Genomic DNA, 18,650 nt, shown 5'->3' with positions numbered 1-18,650 from the left:
TAATATTTGAATTCTCTAATAATCAGTGTCCATTATCAAAATTCAAAACCTAAATTTGTTTGCTATCTTTTGACAATAATTATTCTCCTAAAGATAAACTTAATCATTGCAATATCACCTACATATAATTCAAACTTATAATTTTTCTTTTCTAACTTATCTCATATGTATCTGATCGTTCTTTTTTATTGTATTATTCTGCCTTGATAGTGTTTATTAGTTATCTCTTACTTTTGAGTGCTGTGGAGGAGCTTTGGTGGATTAATTATTTCTAATTCTCTTGTTGAACATCTTAGCAGCTTTATGGATGCTGATTTCTGTTTTGTCTTGAACACCTAGTGTCCTTAATTATTCAACCAGTGGAAGCTCTAGCAGATTTAGGCTTGATTAACTTTAGATGCCCTTCTATATGTTCTATCAGTTTCTCTTCATGGATTACTTCAAATTCAATACTAAAATTTTCATGGCAATACGCAATCTATCAATTGAATGAGTCCATTGTGGACAAAGGAGCTGCTATGCATGTTCTTCCAACATGAAGGTAGAATTCTCAAAAAGTAAAATAGGTAAGAGCCCCATAGTTGAATTCCACTTTATTGATAGTTTTACATTCATAAATTAGGTCCCTTGTGTACATAAATGAACCTATGAATTTAGTTTCAAGGTTAAATTATCACTCATCCATGAGTATCAAGTTGACTATTTCTACGAGACGTAGCCTATCAAAAAAATACAGAAAATGTTAGCACTGGAGGAGCCCATGAGTGAGCTTGATACACATGGGTGAACACCAACTTGACCCAAAAGTTTAAGTCTATTGGGTCTTGAACCCAACCATGTATATAAACACCCATCATCCACTCAAATTTTCCAATGTGGGACAAACTCATAAGTGAAATTTTCAACAATCTTCCCCTCACTTGTGAATTCCAATTGCTTCCCCTTTGAATAGAAATCATCTCCCTTATGGAAGCAAGCCCAATTCCCCAACAATTGCTCAAATGGGCCTTACCACTGGCGCCTTACATACGTCGAATTGCATTCTAGGTGCCTCCGAACCAATCCTACCTCTCACGTCTTGATCCTATTCGGATCCATCCTCAACCTTAATGATCCTTATTGGCCTCGGCCACACATGTTGTAATATGGATCGAATAATGAAGATGCACAACGAAATAAACAACAAGTAAATAACACAACCAAAACAAGAACAACAACACGGTTTACATGGTTCGGCAAAGCCTACATCCACGAAAGCAATGACACACAAATTTCACTATGAAAATCACAATGTACACAATACACTTCTCAAAATGATCACACACACTTCAATATACCCAGAATAACATATATAGAAGTTCCTCGGAGATTTCCCTCCGTTTACCCAACCACCTAACGTTCAAAAACTCAAAATTTAGAAAAAAATTGCTCGCAGCCCAAGCGCCATTGGTCGACGAGTACAGGTCTTCGTCGATGATCCACAAAAGACAATTCATCGATGAGAACAAGTTTTCGTCGACAAGTCTAGATCTTTGAAATTTTCCTGTTCTCGGTATTTTCTCATCGACAACTCATCGCTATCCACTCGTCGACGAACACATGGTATTTTTCGACGAGCTCTGCTATGCTGCCCCTTCATGTTTTTCCCCTCTTCCTTCTTTGTTTAAAAAAACAAAGTATAAGAGCCACAAACAACAATCTCCACCTTGGCGATTATACGCCCTTTAGGGGAATCCCGAAAAACATGAACTGCTCCATCTTGAACTTGAAAAACGCTTATTGGGCATGTCTTCCTTCTATCACTTGGAGACATGGAGTAAGTCTAAGCAATGCTTGAACTTATCTGAAGTAACTGATTTATTCAGAATATCCGCTGCATTTTCAAAAGTATGAACCTTCTCTAACACAAGTTCACCCGAAGCAATCAATTCTCGAACCCTGTGGAACCTCACATCAATGTGCTTGGTTCTAGCACGATAAATCTGATTCTTTGCCAAGTAAATGACACTTTGACTATGACAATGCAGAACCACACCATCTTGTTGTAACCCTAGCTCTCTAACTAAACCAGTAAGCCATAAGGCTTCCTTTGCAGCTTTGGCAATTGCCATATATTCTGCCTTAGCCATGGACAATTCTACCAGAGACTGTACCATGGATCTCCAACATACAGTCCTTCTACAAGGGTAAACACATATCTCGTTGTAGACCTTCTGTCATCCATATCTCCAACATAATCAGCATCAACAAACCCCATAACTGAAGGACAATCCTGTTGCTTGCCGAATATGATGTCATATCTCGATGTACCTTGTAAGTATCTAAGTATCCATTTGATGGCTTCCCAATGTTGCCTTCTTGGATTAGAAAGAAACTTACTTACCATGCTCACCGCATAAGCCAAATCTGACCTCGTACAAACCATGATATACATCAAACTCCCCACAACACTAGCATAAGGGACCTTTGACATGTCTCAGATTTCCTCATCCGAACTTGGACAATCTGCAGTAGACAACTAAAAATGATTCGCTAGAGGTGTACTCATCAGTCTTGCATCAACCATGCTAAACTTCTCTAACACCTTATGCACATAACCGCCCTAAGATAGCGATAATCTCTCTGCAATCCTATCTCAGCAAATCTCCATCCCAAGTATTTTCTTGTCTGAATCAAGATCTTTCATGTCAAATTCCTTATGCAAAAGGTCCTTTAACTGATTCACCTCAGTTAAAACTTTTGCAGTTATCAACATATCATCGACATACAATAATAAGAAAATAAGTGAGCTATCATCAAGTTTGTTCACGTATACACAGCAGTTATACTCACATCTTTTGTAGCCAATTTTGATCATGTAGGAATCAAACTATTTATACCATTGCCTTGGAGACAGTTTCAGCCCACAAAGAGATTTCTTCAACCTGCAAACTAAATTTTCTTTTTCCGGTTCAATGAAACCCTTCGGCTATACCATATAGATTTGTTCCTTTAAGTCACCATGAAAAAACATCGTCTTCACATCCCTTTTTTCCAAATAAAGATCATAATGAGGTACTAACCCAAACACAACTCTAATCGAAGTATGTCGGACCACAGGAGAAAAGATCTCATCATAATCTATCCCCTTCTTCTGTGAGTATCCTTTTCCCACAAATCGTGCCTTAAACTTCTCACCTTCCTTTTCTAGTATTGCCTCCTTCTTCCTAGACACTCATTTATAGCCTATCAGTCTTTTCCCATTTGGAACCAATTCCTAAGTTTGATTTTTACGTAGTGACTCCATTTCCTCAATCATTGCTCTCATCCATCTATCTTTCTTCTGGTCGTGCACTGCTTGTTGAAATGTTGTTAGATCATTGCAACTAGTAATAAAAGCATACGAGACTAATTCTTCAAACCCATACCTTGGCAGAGGCCGAATAGTGCATCTGGATCTTCTTAACGGAATATTGTCGACTTGTTGGCTTTCCAAGCTAGAGCTCCCTGCAACCATAGGACCATGCTCATTTCTGTTGCCCTGAGCTTCCAACTTCACCTGCACAATATGTTTATCACTGCCCCAGCTTTTTGGCTCCTGAATCTGTTCATCACATTCTTGAGTACGCTTCACCATAGCCTTCTCATCAAAGACTACATCCCTACTAATCACCACCTTATTTGCCACTGAGTCCCATAGCTTGTACCCCTTTACACCTATCGGATACCTAAAAAAGATGCAACGACGAGACTTCGGGTCAAGCTTAGACCTCTCCTCAATAGACACATGGACATAGGCTGGACACCCAAATACTTTCAATTCAGAATAGTCTACTGCATTCCTGTCCATACCTCTTCCACCACTTTACCCTCTAGTGATGCTCTTGGTGATCTGTTTACTAGAAAACAAACCATACTAATTGCCTCGGCTCAGAAGTTCTTCAATATCCCTACATTCAATTTAAGACACCGAACCCTATCAACAAAGGTCCGATTCATCCATTCCGCCACACCATTTTGTTGAGGTGTCCAACGAACTGTAAAATGTATCTTAATGCCATGCTTTGCACAAAACTCCATAAACCGAGAATCAGCGTACTCTGTCCCATTATCCGACCTTAAACATTTGATTCTCCTCCCTTTCTGGTTCTCTACTTTAGCCTTCCAAATCTTAAATTTGGCAAATGTACTTGATTTGTGACACGTGAAGTAAACCCAGACCTTCCATAAGTAATCATCAATGAAACTCACATAATACACATGTCCACCCTTTAATGCAACTCTGAATGGGTTCCAAACATCTGAATGTACATAGTCAAGAATACCTTTTGTCTTGTGAATAGTTGGTCTAAACTTTGCTTTGTTCTATTTTTCAAGAACACATGTCCTGCAAAATTCTAGCTGGCATGATTTCAAGCCCTTCAAGAGTTTCCTATTGTGTAGTTTCTTCATGTCATGTTCACCCATATGCCCAAGGTGCATATGCTACAAGACGGTCTCATCTTATTTAGCATCTACAGTTGCAACTCCACCTACAACGGTAGTTCCCTGCAATGTGTAAATATTCCCAACCAGTTTCTGCCATTTCATTATAGTCAAATTATCTTTCCATACCGTCAAGACTCCACCTTTGGACTTGTAATTGAAGTCATTACAATACAAAGTGTCAAGAGATATTAAACTCTTTCTCAACTCAGATATATGTCTTACATTACACAATGTTCTTACAGCACCATTAAACATCTTTATCTTTACATTTCCTATGCCAACTGTAACAACCTGGAAAAATTTTAAACCATTTGAAATAATATGGAAGATAAAAGGGAAGGAAGAATAAGTTTGAAAAAGGGGGTAGCAAGCATTCGTCGATGAACAAACTAGTCTCGTCGATGAGTGTTCTATCTTAGCTCGTCGACGAGGGTACATGTCTCGTCGACGAGTTCTTTGTTTCGTCACCGAATTGTGTACTAGAACTCGTCAACGAGTCCACGTGTCTCGTCGATGAATTCTTGTGTATAAATAGTGAGATCTTTCATTTTCAGTGCGAATTTTCTGCATGTTCTCTCTCTCTCTCACTAGAAATTCAGCCCTACTACCTTCTCTCTTTGATTCTGGACCGGATTTAACTCGGTTCGACGATCGGAAGCTACCACGAGACTCTTGGGAAGATTCTCCGCAATATAGGAGGAGTGGATCTTTGATTTGAGAAGTTTGGGAAACATCCCAAAACCAGGGTAAGTAAAATAATTTAAGGTATTAACATTATTTTGAGTTATTTGGAGCCTAGGAAGTATTATAAGGGTGTTTTATTAAGATTTGTGGAATTTGAAATTTTTGGATTACAGGGTCTCATTTTTTTGATTTTGGGTCGAATTTCGAGGAGCAAGTAAGGGGAAATATTTTATAATAGCTTTTTAATAATTTTAAACGACTAGTTTCAAGCATGAATTTCTATATATACAGGCATAATTTTCTAAACTATGCCGACATTGAAAATGTTGCTTTTAGATAGATAAATTATATTGGGAAAAATCGTGTGGTTGAAACCATTTTTGATAAATAAATGATTGTGAGTAATGTGGAATGATGAATTATTGAGACTGTGAAAATTGTTTAACTGTGAATTCTGTCTGGCTGAATATATTAGCTGATTGCGAATCCTGATGTTGTGTATATTGTGGTAAAAATGTGAATATGTTGAATGATTGGTTACTGTTGACTTGGGTTGTGGTTCATGTAAATTACGATATAGCATTGGTAGTGGTATGAGGAGGTCGTTATATCGTACTTAGTATAACTGTCATATAACGTTGGCAGTGGCATGAGGAGGTCATTATATGGGTGTTTATATTGAGAGGTAAACATGGCAGTGGTATGAGGAGGTTGTTTACCTATTTACCATGAATGAAGTGTTACTTTGTATCCTGAGTGGACATATACGTGTGGTTTGATTAGTACTGTGTGGACCAGTCATGTGTGGACATTTATGCTGTGGTTTGACTAGTCCTGTGTGGACATTTATGCTATGGTTTGATTAGTCATGTGTGGGCCAGTCCTGTGTGGACATGTATAATGTGTGTGTTAGGGTCCTGTGTGGATGAATACATATGGTATGTGAATGTAGACCCTATGAGGGTAAAAATTGAAAACTGTATGCATATCCTGTGTGGGTTGATTGTGATATGGGTGTATGTGCGAAATTATGTGAAACGATTGTGGTTGGCCGTGTGTGAATTTAATTAATATAGTATTTATGGTAAAGTAGATCACTCCACCTGAGGGCTTGTTGAAAAAGGCGAGTACCTTGGTAGTTATTTATGGATGCCAGAGTAAAGGGAAGCCACTTGTATGAGCGGGTGACCTTCCCTATTCTCGGTGACTTTACCTAGATACATAACCCGAGGGCTTACTGAGAGAGGTGAGTGCCCTAGTGTTAGCACTAGAGTAGAGGGAACCTACTTGTATGGGCGGGTAGACTTCCCTATTCTTGGAAATTTATAAGTAAAATATTGATGATTGTGGGTATGTGATTGTATGGCAAAGATGTTGACCATGTGTGATTATGAGCATGATATTTTGGGCTTCTTGTGGATCGTGAATGCATTGTGGATGGATATTTTTATTATATATTAAACCCTTCAGTCACACACTATTATAAACTATTTTTTCCTTACTAAGAAGTGTTTCACCCTGTCAATGTTCTAAACTTTTCAGGTTATCCAGGAGATCGAGCTTAGATAGTTCCAGGGTAGGGTAGTTTTGTGAGTGAGACTTAAATGGTCATATTTTAGTTTTTATGTTTTATTATATTTTATCTAGGTTTTGTAATATAGATATTATGGATGTGTGAAATGAGTTTGATGATGTATAAATATAAAACACTTGTATATTATGTTCGAGGTTGCTTTATTATTTTCCGCTGTGTGAATGGTATCAGAGATGCGAGTTGGTCTCCTAACACCCCGGGCCCCACGTGGCGGGTCTAGGGCATTACACCAACGATCTTACAAGAAGCATCATTACCCATAAGAACTAATTCAGAATTCACTAACTTGTAAGTGTTGAACCACTCCTTACTCAGAATCATGTGATAAGAACATGTCGAGTCAAGTATCCAAGAGTCCATTAGATTTTCCGACCCTGCTGAAACTAATAGAACATCATCATTCGTTGAATCTTCTTCTTGAACAACATTCACAGATTTTGAAATACCTTCACGTTTCTCAGAATTTCCCTTCTTCCAATCCAGACACTCCAGTTTCACATGGTCCTTTTTACTGCATTTATAACACCGAATTTCCTTCTTCTTCTTCTTGGATTGATGTCGGGATGATTTTTGACTCATTCTTAAACTTTCCTTTGCCTTGCTCATTACTACTCTTTACTACAAATACTTCTCCTTCATCACATATCTTCAACCTTTGATGAAAATTTAACAAGACACTTGTTACCTCTTCCAGATCAAGAGTTTTTTTTCCCCACTTAAGAGTGGTCACAAGATTTTCGTAGGTATGAGTCGAGGGCAAAGAATTTAACAACATCAAAGCCTTATCATCCTCATCAAACTTAACATCAACCCTCATCAAATCATTTATGATTTGGTTAAAAACATTGATGTGTTGATCTAGACTTGATCCTTCAACCATCTTAAGCCAATATAAACGTTGCTTAAGAAAAAATTTGTTATTGAGAGATTTAGACATGTATCGACTTTCTAACTTTCGTTAGATAGACGCTAGAGAATCCTCCTCCATCACCCAATAGAGAACTTCGTTGGCCAAACACAAATGTATTGTAGACGCTGCCTTTGCTTTTAAATCTACCTATGTTGCCTCATCCATTTCTTCTAGTTGAGTATCAAGGAAAGCCTTAGTCATTCCTTGTTGCACAAGAATGTCATTCACTCTCCTCTGCCATAAACCGATGTTTTCGGTTCCATCAAATTTGACAACATCAAATATTGCAGAAGACGATCTCGGTGCCATAACAACAATTTCTCTAATAACAATTTGTTGTAATATGGATCGAATAACGAAAATGCATAGCGAAATAAATAACAAGTAAATCACACAACCAGAACAAGAACAATAACACAATTTACGTGGTTTGGCAAAGCCTATATCCACGGAAGCAATGACTTTCACTATGGAAATCACAATGTACACAATACACTTCTCAAAATGATCACACACACTTCAATATATGCCTAGAATAACATTTATAGAAGTTCCTTGGAGGCTTCCCTTCGTTTACCCAACCACCCAATGTCCAAAAATTCAAAATTCAGAAAAAACTGCTCGCAGCACAGGCACCATTTGTCGACAAGTACAGGGTTTCGTCGACGATCCACAAAAGACAATTCGTCAATGAGAACAGGCTTTCATTAACGAGAACAAGGCTTCATCAACGATCCATAGAAGACAATTCGTCGATAAGAACAGACTTTTGTCGACGAGTCCATATCTTTGAAATTTTCTTGCTCTCGGTATTTTCTCGTCAACGATTTCAGAACATTCGTTGACGACTCGTTGTTGTCCACTTGTCGACGAACACAGGGCATTCGTCGATGAGCTCTGTTGTGCTGCCCCTTCATGTTTTTTCCCTTTTCCTTTTTTGCATACAAAAACAGAGCATAAGAGCCACAAACAACAACACACTTGGTCCTCCAACTGTTAGCACGTCAGGAGAATTAGCTTTACGTCTTAACTTTTTACAATGTCACTCACCCAGAGTTATGAACCGTCAACTCTGATACCACTTGTTAGTAACGGAGGAATCCATGGGTGAGCTTGATACACATGGGTGAACACCAACTTGACCCAAAAGCTTAAGTTTATCGGGTATTGGGCCTAATCATATATATAAGCATCCATCATCCACTCAAATTTTCTAATATGAAACAAACTTACAAGTGGAATTCTCAACAGAAAACACACTTGAGTCTTTAATTAATGAAAATTAACTTTTATTATTAGTAGAATTCTCTATGCATATTAACTAACTATAGGAGATAGAAAGGTCGCTATATAATATAAAATAACTCCTGGTGAGGTCATATTCGGGGACTGTAAAAACACACATCCAACAATACTTTAAAACTAATAAAGGAAAAATAGAAGTTGGAGGCAAAGCATAAGGAAGAAGATGATATAAATTAGAGATCAATGTAAGTTTCTAAACGTAAAATTAAAAAAAAAAAAATAGTAGCAATATGACTTATCTTAACTATAGAAACCATATTAGAAATGAGGAACTCTACAAGAGGAACAGAGTATCATAACTCCAAAAACCCAATATTAATTTTTAGCGATTTTGAAGAAAAAAAAAAAAACAATAAAAATAATGTAATTTATTAGATGAAATTAAATTTATTACAGTGGCATAAAATAGCTAAGAAAGAAAAACTAATTTTTTGCTGTAATTTAAGGTACACCTTTAATTACTTTTGCTCTTAATTAAATATAGGAAAACAATGTAGTGACATTGCCCTCCTTTGCACACCGCGGCAGTCTAAATTTAAGCCTCGCTCATTAAATAAATTCATCATTTTCTAACGCATCTTCTTCTGTAAACAGAGTATTTATTACCCAAGTGTCTATTCACCATTTCTTTAACCCTTAACAAGTTTCAAGGTTTTTTTCCTCCTTTATTTAAATGTCTTTTCTCCTTTATTTGCATCTAGCATCGCGTATAAAATTTTATATGCTTCACAAGCAACAAATTTTTTCTCTCGACTCCTTATGCTTTTGCAAGTTTCCATTTCATGTCTTAAACCAAATCTTTTTTTGCCTAAACACTTTTTTTTGACATCCTTATCTTGGCACCAATTCTCTTTACCAGCCAAAATTGTTCTGTATTCAAGTAAAGACTGAGTAACAAAAATTCCCAGCCACATTTCCCATCAACGTCAGTGCCAGTCCATCTGAAAAAATAATAATAATAAAGTCAGGCCAAATACGAATCATAAGGGAGGAAAATCCACACCAGCGGTTGCCAGTTGATGAAGAAAATTTTTGCAAAATGATATACTTAGAAACAGGTTCCTTTAATTCCCATTCCACCAACAGTGAGGTCATGAAATCAAATAACTCAACCAATATATGATAAATATGTACAAGCCAAATGCCTCAAAGAGCTGGTAACAGTAATTATTTCCAAGCAGCTAATGGCCAATCTCCCAGAATTTCTCAATGGCTTCTTCGAAGCCATTCTAACAAATGGTAAGGTAAATCCAGCACGGACCCTCAAGTTCTGATAATCGGACCCTTGTACAGCCCCCTCCGAACCACACAGCTTTCAGGAGGTTGGACCTCTTCTAACCAGATGACATCGGAGGGTGTTACTCTACACAACTGATCGATACCTTCTTTGGAAAGGAACAATAAGGGTGAGCTTAGGATAACAAATAACTGGAATTCAAATATTAAAGGAAAGTAAACAAGTACAGAAGATACCAGGTAGATCTTTGTTGGGCGATTTCCTAAAATAAGAACAATGTCGACCATCTTCCGAAGAGTAAGGTGGTGTCAGAACATCGAATAGAGCACAGGGAGTCAAGGCTTTAAAACAATGGATGTTGCCACCACTTCTAGGATGAAGAATTGTTGTGTGACAGGGTGCGCTCATTTCACAATCTCTAACCAGTTTTGCAGGTCTCGCTGCAAATTCAACCAATCAATATTTGAAAGTAAAAACAAAAAGCAGTGTGAGAAACAAGCCTGCTAACTCAAATTAATGATACTTAAGTTTTTTAAGATTTTTTTTGTTATAATAGTGATTTTTATTTTATTTTTAAATTTTCATCTTACATTTTTCATAGTATCTCATTTGGTAAGAAATGAGTTGATTCTAGAGTTTTATCGGTTAGGAAGTGCTAGTATTATTTGGTTTCCCTATTTAAATTTCTTGGTTCCCAAGCACGTTAGGGCTTGAAATATTACTACTACATAACTGATAACTAAGCTTGGATGAAAAAAATTGAGCTTTTGAAGAATTCTATCCCTTGTTCCTCTTTCTCTTTCCTTGATTTCTCTCTTTTTTTCCCTTGTTCTGCATCAACAACTTTCTAAGAAAAAAGATACATGAATTCTCAACAATTTTCAAAAAAAAAAGTTTTTCAAACCAATTATTTTTTAGACTTTCAATATATTTAATGACAGAATTTTACTGTCAGGACCATCATAGAACATGTCTCCGCGCACATGTGCAGGCATACGCAAAAAAACAACCAAGGGCTGGGATAATATAAATATACAACCAATTATGCATGTGTGTGTGTGTGTGTGTGTATACAATATTCATCCCACAATGTATAAAAGAAATATACCACCATGTCGAGGCAGCCATATGAAACCCTTTCTCTTATCTTGGTCAATCTAAAATACCCTCTAAAAGTTGTAGGGACACATCTAATCCTTCTTCATTACCTCAATGATTTTTTCCCTTTTTAGGTCTATCCCTTCCCCTTGTATAGCCTATACTCTCGAACAAATCACTCTTGTCATTGGTGCACTACCTAACCTAGGTTGTAAGTGCTAAAAACCATTTCAACAAATCTGCCCTTATTTTATTTTGTACTAACATTACTAGCTTAGGATGTCTGCATTCTTTCTTTATATTTTAGTCATACTCTCATAATCATTGCTTAAATTTTTGCATATGGTGTCCTGAGCAGCACAATTACAGAGTATTCTCAATGCACTTATCCGTTTAACCAACCCACTTTTACACTGAGCAACTGCGCAAGATCTTTGATTTCCTAGGTTGGAAAATAAAGTATGCATTGCCTGGAACCATAGCATTGTTCAGAGAGATATTACTTGACAGAAATATGCACTATAATAACTGCAATGCAGAAAACAAACTTGGAAGGGTAGAACAATTAAGAAGGATGAAACGGAGTAATTCAGTTATGAAACGGTTGAATCGCATCTTCCGTTTTTAGGAATGTATGAACTTTAGTAAGATTGTTTACCCTCGCTTTTGGAAGGTCAACTTGTTTGCCAGCCCATGTTCTTCATGACAACGGACCAATTTCGTGAAATAGGAATTATCATTTCTTGTTCCATTTTAAACATGACAATTACTTCGTATCAGTTACCCACATATTAAAGCACCCACACACAAGAAGATATATAACATTATTTCCCCGATGTTTCTTCTTACTTTTTCTCTAGTCTTGACTAGTTACCAAGTTGCCATTCAAATACCAGTACAACTATTCTGATATTTTATTCAATTAAGATAGCATAGAGAAAAAAATTCATTAGAAGTGTTCTGAATCATTATAATTATGTTTCCATATAATATTCCACCTCATGCATTAAAATATCACATAAAACAAAATAAATTGAATAAATTTCCTTAAATTTCCATAACATTGCCACATGAATGAACATACATTAGCCCCTCCAATAACCAATAATAATGGTGGTAATAGAATATTATAAGTAAGCAACTACACCTTGCATCCACAAAAATTAAATAAAAATAAAAAATAAGAAATAAAAGGAAATAAAATTATGCATTTTGCAGTGCATAAAATAAGTATATATTCTTTCCCATATGCTACTGTCTCATATGCAAGCGCCCAAGACAAAATCCAACAATAAATCCTACAAGCACATAAATCAACACAAAAATTGGTGTATTAAAAAATGGTGTTATCAAAAACAGAAATGATGAGAAGGTAGCAGCTTATGTAGACCTGGCAAAGCAGATCGGATCGAATAATCCATGGTGAGGTTTTTATTAATTTATTTTGAATTTTAATTCATTTTTTTTTCATTTAAAAAAGAAATTATCTACTCCATCCGACTAGTTCCGAGTTCGAATCCCGGACTACCCATTATTATATTGAATTCCTATTTAATTCGTATTCGATATTTTCATTTATTCACAAACAAATGATTATGATGAATCTAGATAGATAGATAATAGATATCTATTTATGTATGTTGCTATTGGTTTGGTTGACACGGGCATATAAGTCATGTTATGCTATTGAATAACAAGCTTTCAGCTATCTTCTATTTATAGAAAATTTGTGTGCTTGGGAGTCCCTAATGATTAAATAAATGAAGATTTTACCATGACTGCCATTTTAGAGAGACGCGAAAGAGAAAGCCTATCGGGTCGCTTCTGTAGCTGGATTACTAGCATTGAAAACCGTCTTTACATTGGATGGTTTGGTGTTTTGATGATCCCTACCATGGTTTTAAATAAAGGCCGCGACCGTTACGTAACGTTGTTACGTAACGGTTTTTTGGTTGCCAATACTGTTACACACCGCGAAATCGGTGAGAAGAAAAATCACGGCCATAGTAGCCATTACGGACCGCGACCATTACATAAAGGCCGCTACGGCCATTAAGTAACTACTACAAGACTATTACACGAAAAAATTATTTTATTTTTTACTTTTTCTTCTCACTTTTTCCCTCTCTTTCATATATCATTCTCAATATACCAAGTGGCAAAAGGGGGAAATGATTATAACAAGGATGACAATGATACAAAATTTACTATTTCTTTAAATACTCACAATAGATGCATTAATTAAAAATTTGAAAATACTAATTTATTAGGAAAATATTTTATTTTGATAATATTAGTAATGTGATATTTATGTTCTATATTTCTCAACTTCAACCTTCTTTCTTTTCTAGCTATTTTATATTTGCATTATTCGTATGTCTTATTTGTCTAATAGATTAATGAAGTATATAATGTATTTTGTTTTATTAATTAATTTAGCACGCATTAGAATTTATCATAGATAAGAACAACGAGAAGTATAAATACGCACACACGCAATTTTTTTATTAATGGTGGTTTAAAACAAATGTAAACTTGTTGCCCTTACCAAATAACTTAGTTACTCGAACAAAAGGATCCAAAATACACTAAAACTCTTTCAAAGAAGGGCTAAAAGCTTAAAAATGCAAGTATACTAATATGCACAAGGTTGTGCGTGCTTCAAAAAAATTCACGGCCATCACACCCGCTTCCAGTTATGTAACATCCGCTACTCCTGCTTCCCATTACACCCGTTACCGTTACGTTACGTTACTTGCTACCTCGATTTAAAACCATGATCCCTACCTTATTGACCGCAACTTCTGTATTTATTATTGCCTTCATTGCTACACCTCCAGTAGATATTGATGGTATTCATGAACCTATTTCTAAAATCTCTACTTTATGGAAACAATATTATCTCTGGTGCCGTGATTCCTACTTTTGCAACTATAAGTTTGCACTTTTACCCGATATAGGAAGCGGCATCTGTTGATGAATGGTTATACAATGGTGGTCCTTATGAACTAATTGTTCTACACTTCTTACTTGGTGTAGCTTGTTACATGGGTCGTGAGTGGGAACTTAGTTTTCGCCTAGGTATGCGCCCTTGGATTGCTGTTGCATATTCAGCTCCTGTTGCAGCTGCTACTGCTGTTTTCTTGATCTATCCAATTGGTCAAGGAAGTTTTTCTAATGGTGTATGCCTCTAAGAATCTCTGGTACTTTCAACTTTGTGATTGTACTCTAGGCGGAGCACAAAATCCTTATGCACCCATTTCATATGTTAGGCGTCACTGGTGTATTCGAGGGCTCCCTATTTAGTGCTATGCATGGTTCTTTGGTAACCTCTAGTTTGATTAGGAAAACTACAGAAAATGAGTCCGCTAATGCAAGTTCCAATCATATCTGACTCATTTAAATTACGAATTTATGGTGGTTTGGATCGGATAATCCATGGCGGATGACAAATAATCCGTCATTCTCATTCCTAATATAATTTTTTTTACCATTCAATGAACAATTAATTTCATAACACAATAACTGAAGTTATTTTTAAAATTATAATTTGGTAATATATTAAACATTTAATAACTAATCACAAAATTATAATATTTTTTTTATTTTTCTGAGTCATGAAAACTGAGTATTTGCCTACTTGGGCTTGAGTTTGAATATGGGCATAGGGTATACCCTAAAGACGCATATAGTAGTGCAAGAGTTAAGAGTGTGGGACTAGACCTTGGCCAATAGAGCTTATGATAATTGATTTGATGCCTAATAATCATAAGCATATGGGATTATCAATGAATTTAAACATTAGTTGTTAGCGGATAGGCGGATATCCATTGGATAAAATCCTAAATCCGCCAACTGACTCATTTAGAGGAAGATAAAAAAAGTTCAAACCATATTCGACTCATTTAATGTGTGAATTAGTTATGAGTCAATTTAAACAGGTCGGATTCAGTTCAAATTAATGGATTTTTATCCATTTTGCCAAGTCTAAGCTTACGTAGCATTTATATTGACATTTAAACAATGTATCACACCTGTACTTAAAAGAAATAACTTCCTAATTGGCAAGTCCCAGCCTTCTTATAACTGTTCATTAACCTATAAATTAATGATCTGACAATGATCTTTCCTTACATAATATTTTTACACATAAGTATGAATACCTCAAAAAAAATCTGGAATAAACAATAATATCCAGAAAATAAAACTCATTAATAAATATCAGAATATTTTAATTAGAAGCCACATAAGAAAGATCGTTTTTCAATTGAAACACGAGAGGTTGTCAACTTCCTCAATTTTTTCCGTCCAAATAAATCTTGGCTTTTATGAAGCATAGGGAAGAACCTATTCAATAAACAAAATAAGTTGCCAGGATGAAAGCATGAAACAAGTCAGATATTCCCAGATTTCATTTCTTACCACTAGCCACATACAGAAACAAAGTGAAAGTTAATTACATGAGATGCAAGACTGAGCGCACCTTGAGTTGGATCAGATGGTCCAGGTAAATCGAGCCAGTCATATGACTTGGCATGCAATGATCCATACAAAAGCTTACTCAACACAGTCATTCCGGGATGATTATGGAGGGGAATAATAGAGGAAGGTGGCATGCAGAATATTCCAATCTGCAAAAAGATCCAAAGAATCCCAGATTCATAAATGCAGCTTCAACTTTCACAAAAAAAAAAAAAAATTAAGTAAAAATTCACTCCATCGCAACCAAGTGTAACCTCAAGCCAAAATGCTACAGACAAAAACTCAAATGTAATGAAACATTGTGCAATTATTTTTGAACTTGCTTACAGAGAATCTGTCGCATTCATGCAAGTGCAGATATTTGATTGTAGGAGGGTACTGATGAGTGCCGTTACGGCCCTTTCTCCCATTGTTACTGTGCACAGAACCTTTCCATCCGCGTGCTGCTTGTGCTTCCTGTTCGAGACCCACATTAGAAGGCTTCATTTCATCTGGAATTGCATTATATGAAGGGTCAAGAAAGTAGAAAATGACTTCATTGAAAGATAGTTATGACTATATGCAAGCCTTGAACTATGTACAGAGATAGGAAGATCAAACACAAGATGCGAAAAATAACTAGCATTCCCACCTAAAATTGCACGGACTTGCTCAAGAGCTTCTTCTGACATAGGACCATTCGGAGAGAAGGACTCTTTGCAAGCATTATACAGCTTCTGCACGAGTGGCATGGTGTGGCGAAAGTAACAAAAAAACCAACTAATTGATTTGGGGATGTCCTAGTAGGATTGCGATGACCCGTAAAGAATCTCAGCACTATATTATTGTATGTCAAACAACTGCCCAAATCACATATGCATCCCCACCAGACTCAACCACGGAGAAAACTCAAAATTTGTTGCTTCAAAAAATTTCAGAAGTAGAGCTGAGAGTATTTAAATTGCACTGCGAACCTGATAATGGCACAAAATCTGCATGGTAGTCAACCAATCCCAATCAAGAAAGGTTATGAAAAAAAAAAATCTCAATTGCAAACATTGCAAAGAATATGAATTGGGGATATGAATAGATGGAAGTCTACAGATTAACCAACAGTTTTATTTCTTAGAAACAGAGCAAAAGAATTTTAAAAAACAAATGAAAAAAAAAAAATCCTGAACTCACTACCATTACTAAAACATCTTGCGCTCACCGCATTTCCTCTAAACGGAACTCACCACTCAACAAAGTCAAAAGCTTTGTATTAAGCGGGATGAATAATTAAACGTCACCATTAAAATTTGCAAACTACTTCCCCTCGCTACATTTACGCAGCGACCAAAGGATCTTAAAGCGATGGATTTTGATATACAGATTTGTATTAGATAACCCCAGATGTAATTACACAATACCCGAACAAAACACCAACGCATTAAAATTAAACCAGCAAAGTTCAACACAAAAAAGGAAAACAAATCAAACCCTAAAAGTTCGTGACAATAATCACCAAGCTCCATGAACACAAACACATAGTAGCTCGGGATTGAACCCCTAATTCGCAACAGCCTCGACACCCAGAATCTCTACTCAACAAACAAGCAAATATCCAGATTTCGCAATCGTCAATTGCCGAATTCAGAAAGAGAGAGAGAGAGAGAGAGAGAGAGAGAGAGAGAGAGAGAGTACCTGCGCAGGTCCGTGAAAGAGAGAGAAAGAGAAGGGAGGGGAAGAAATGGAGGAGAGAGGGTGGCACCCGAGTTCACACGACCTGAAGATTTGTCGCGTTCAGGAAGGCTGTAGATGCGAGGACGTCACCAATAAACTCACGAGCTGCTCTGCTCTGCTCTGAGAATTGGCTTCAATCAAATTCCCCAGCCTATCCTATCCTCCCCTGTTTTTAACGTTTTTCATTTCTCCCTTCTTTTTTTTTTTTTTCTTGGAACTACGTATCGGGTTTTCACGTGTCCATTTTACGGTTCACGTGACTAATCTCGCGCCCCTTGAAGTCGATCCCATAACTCCAAAGGGAGGTAAATTTTAAGAATTTATGAGCGAAAACGAACCCGAAAAGTTTTGAACACCTGATCTCGTAAGAGGCACTCCCACAGTCTGCACTACCACCTGAACCACACATTGGAGGTAAAAGCATATTTGTATGAGCCCCTTTTCTTTTTGTTCATATACTTTTTGTGTTTTTTAATGCATAATACCCTTCCAAGAATTAATAAATAAATAAATAAGAGTTAAAAGTCCTAAAGAAGGAATCTTTATCCATATATATATATATATATATATATATTGAAAATAAAAAGGTATAATATTGAAAACATAATCTTTTTAGTATAGGCAAAACACATTATGTCACGTAATGGGTAAGAAAATAACACTCTCTTTTCATATAATCAAAATGACAAGTTTGAAAATTATCCTTCAACAACCTGATATCATCTGAAGCAGTCCAATACTCCCAAAAACAGCATTATTTGCATATAATCATGGTATTCAGATTCTTTCATTGAATTTCTATTATTCTTCTCTTTGAATTTTAGACTCTTCTCTTCACCCTACAAAATTTTCCTATTGAATACTTTGTCATTTCTTCCTTTCTAAATGGGCGAAGGAAGAATGCAATAGAGATAAGAATATGATCAGATTTGAGTTTACTCAAATCAAACTTTCTCAAGCTATCAAGAACCTCCCGTCAATCTAAAAAGCCCTCCAATTTCAGTTATAAATAACGAACCAAATTGACTGTCCTTTTAGGTAATGAAGGAAAAAATGATCGATATATATATTCAATCATTTGATTCACACAAAGCACATAATAACTCTCCTTCATTCTAAATATAACGGTGATCCTTTAGCTTTATTCTTATTAGTAACAAATTCATAAC

General features: G+C 36.2%; 1 protein-coding gene across 5 annotated transcripts; it reads right to left on the bottom strand.

The window, feature by feature from the left end:
* Positions 1–10,005: 10,005 nt before the first annotated feature.
* Positions 10,006–17,655, bottom strand: LOC131144214 (plant cysteine oxidase 4-like). Of its 5 annotated transcripts, none has more exons than XM_058092696.1 (6): positions 17,443–17,655; positions 16,409–16,730; positions 16,105–16,268; positions 15,779–15,926; positions 10,434–10,637; positions 10,006–10,342 (listed from the first exon to the last, which is right to left on the bottom strand). In XM_058092696.1, exons 2-6 carry the CDS (start codon positions 16,506–16,508, stop codon positions 10,224–10,226), a joined length of 735 nt encoding a protein of 244 aa, XP_057948679.1. In that variant the 5' UTR covers positions 16,509–16,730; positions 17,443–17,655; the 3' UTR covers positions 10,006–10,223. The 5 variants fall into 5 exon arrangements, with proteins under 5 accessions (XP_057948679.1, XP_057948676.1, XP_057948678.1 ...); XM_058092693.1 differs by having other exon boundaries at positions 10,006–10,345; positions 16,409–16,748; positions 17,443–17,647; XM_058092695.1 differs by having other exon boundaries at positions 16,409–16,748; positions 17,443–17,634.
* Positions 17,656–18,650: the final 995 nt, after the last annotated feature.

Source organism: Malania oleifera, chromosome 12 (genome assembly GCF_029873635.1).
Source record: "Malania oleifera isolate guangnan ecotype guangnan chromosome 12, ASM2987363v1, whole genome shotgun sequence".
NCBI classification, from domain to species: Eukaryota; Viridiplantae; Streptophyta; class Magnoliopsida; order Santalales; family Ximeniaceae; genus Malania; species Malania oleifera.
This window is presented reverse-complemented; position numbering and strand designations above follow the sequence as displayed.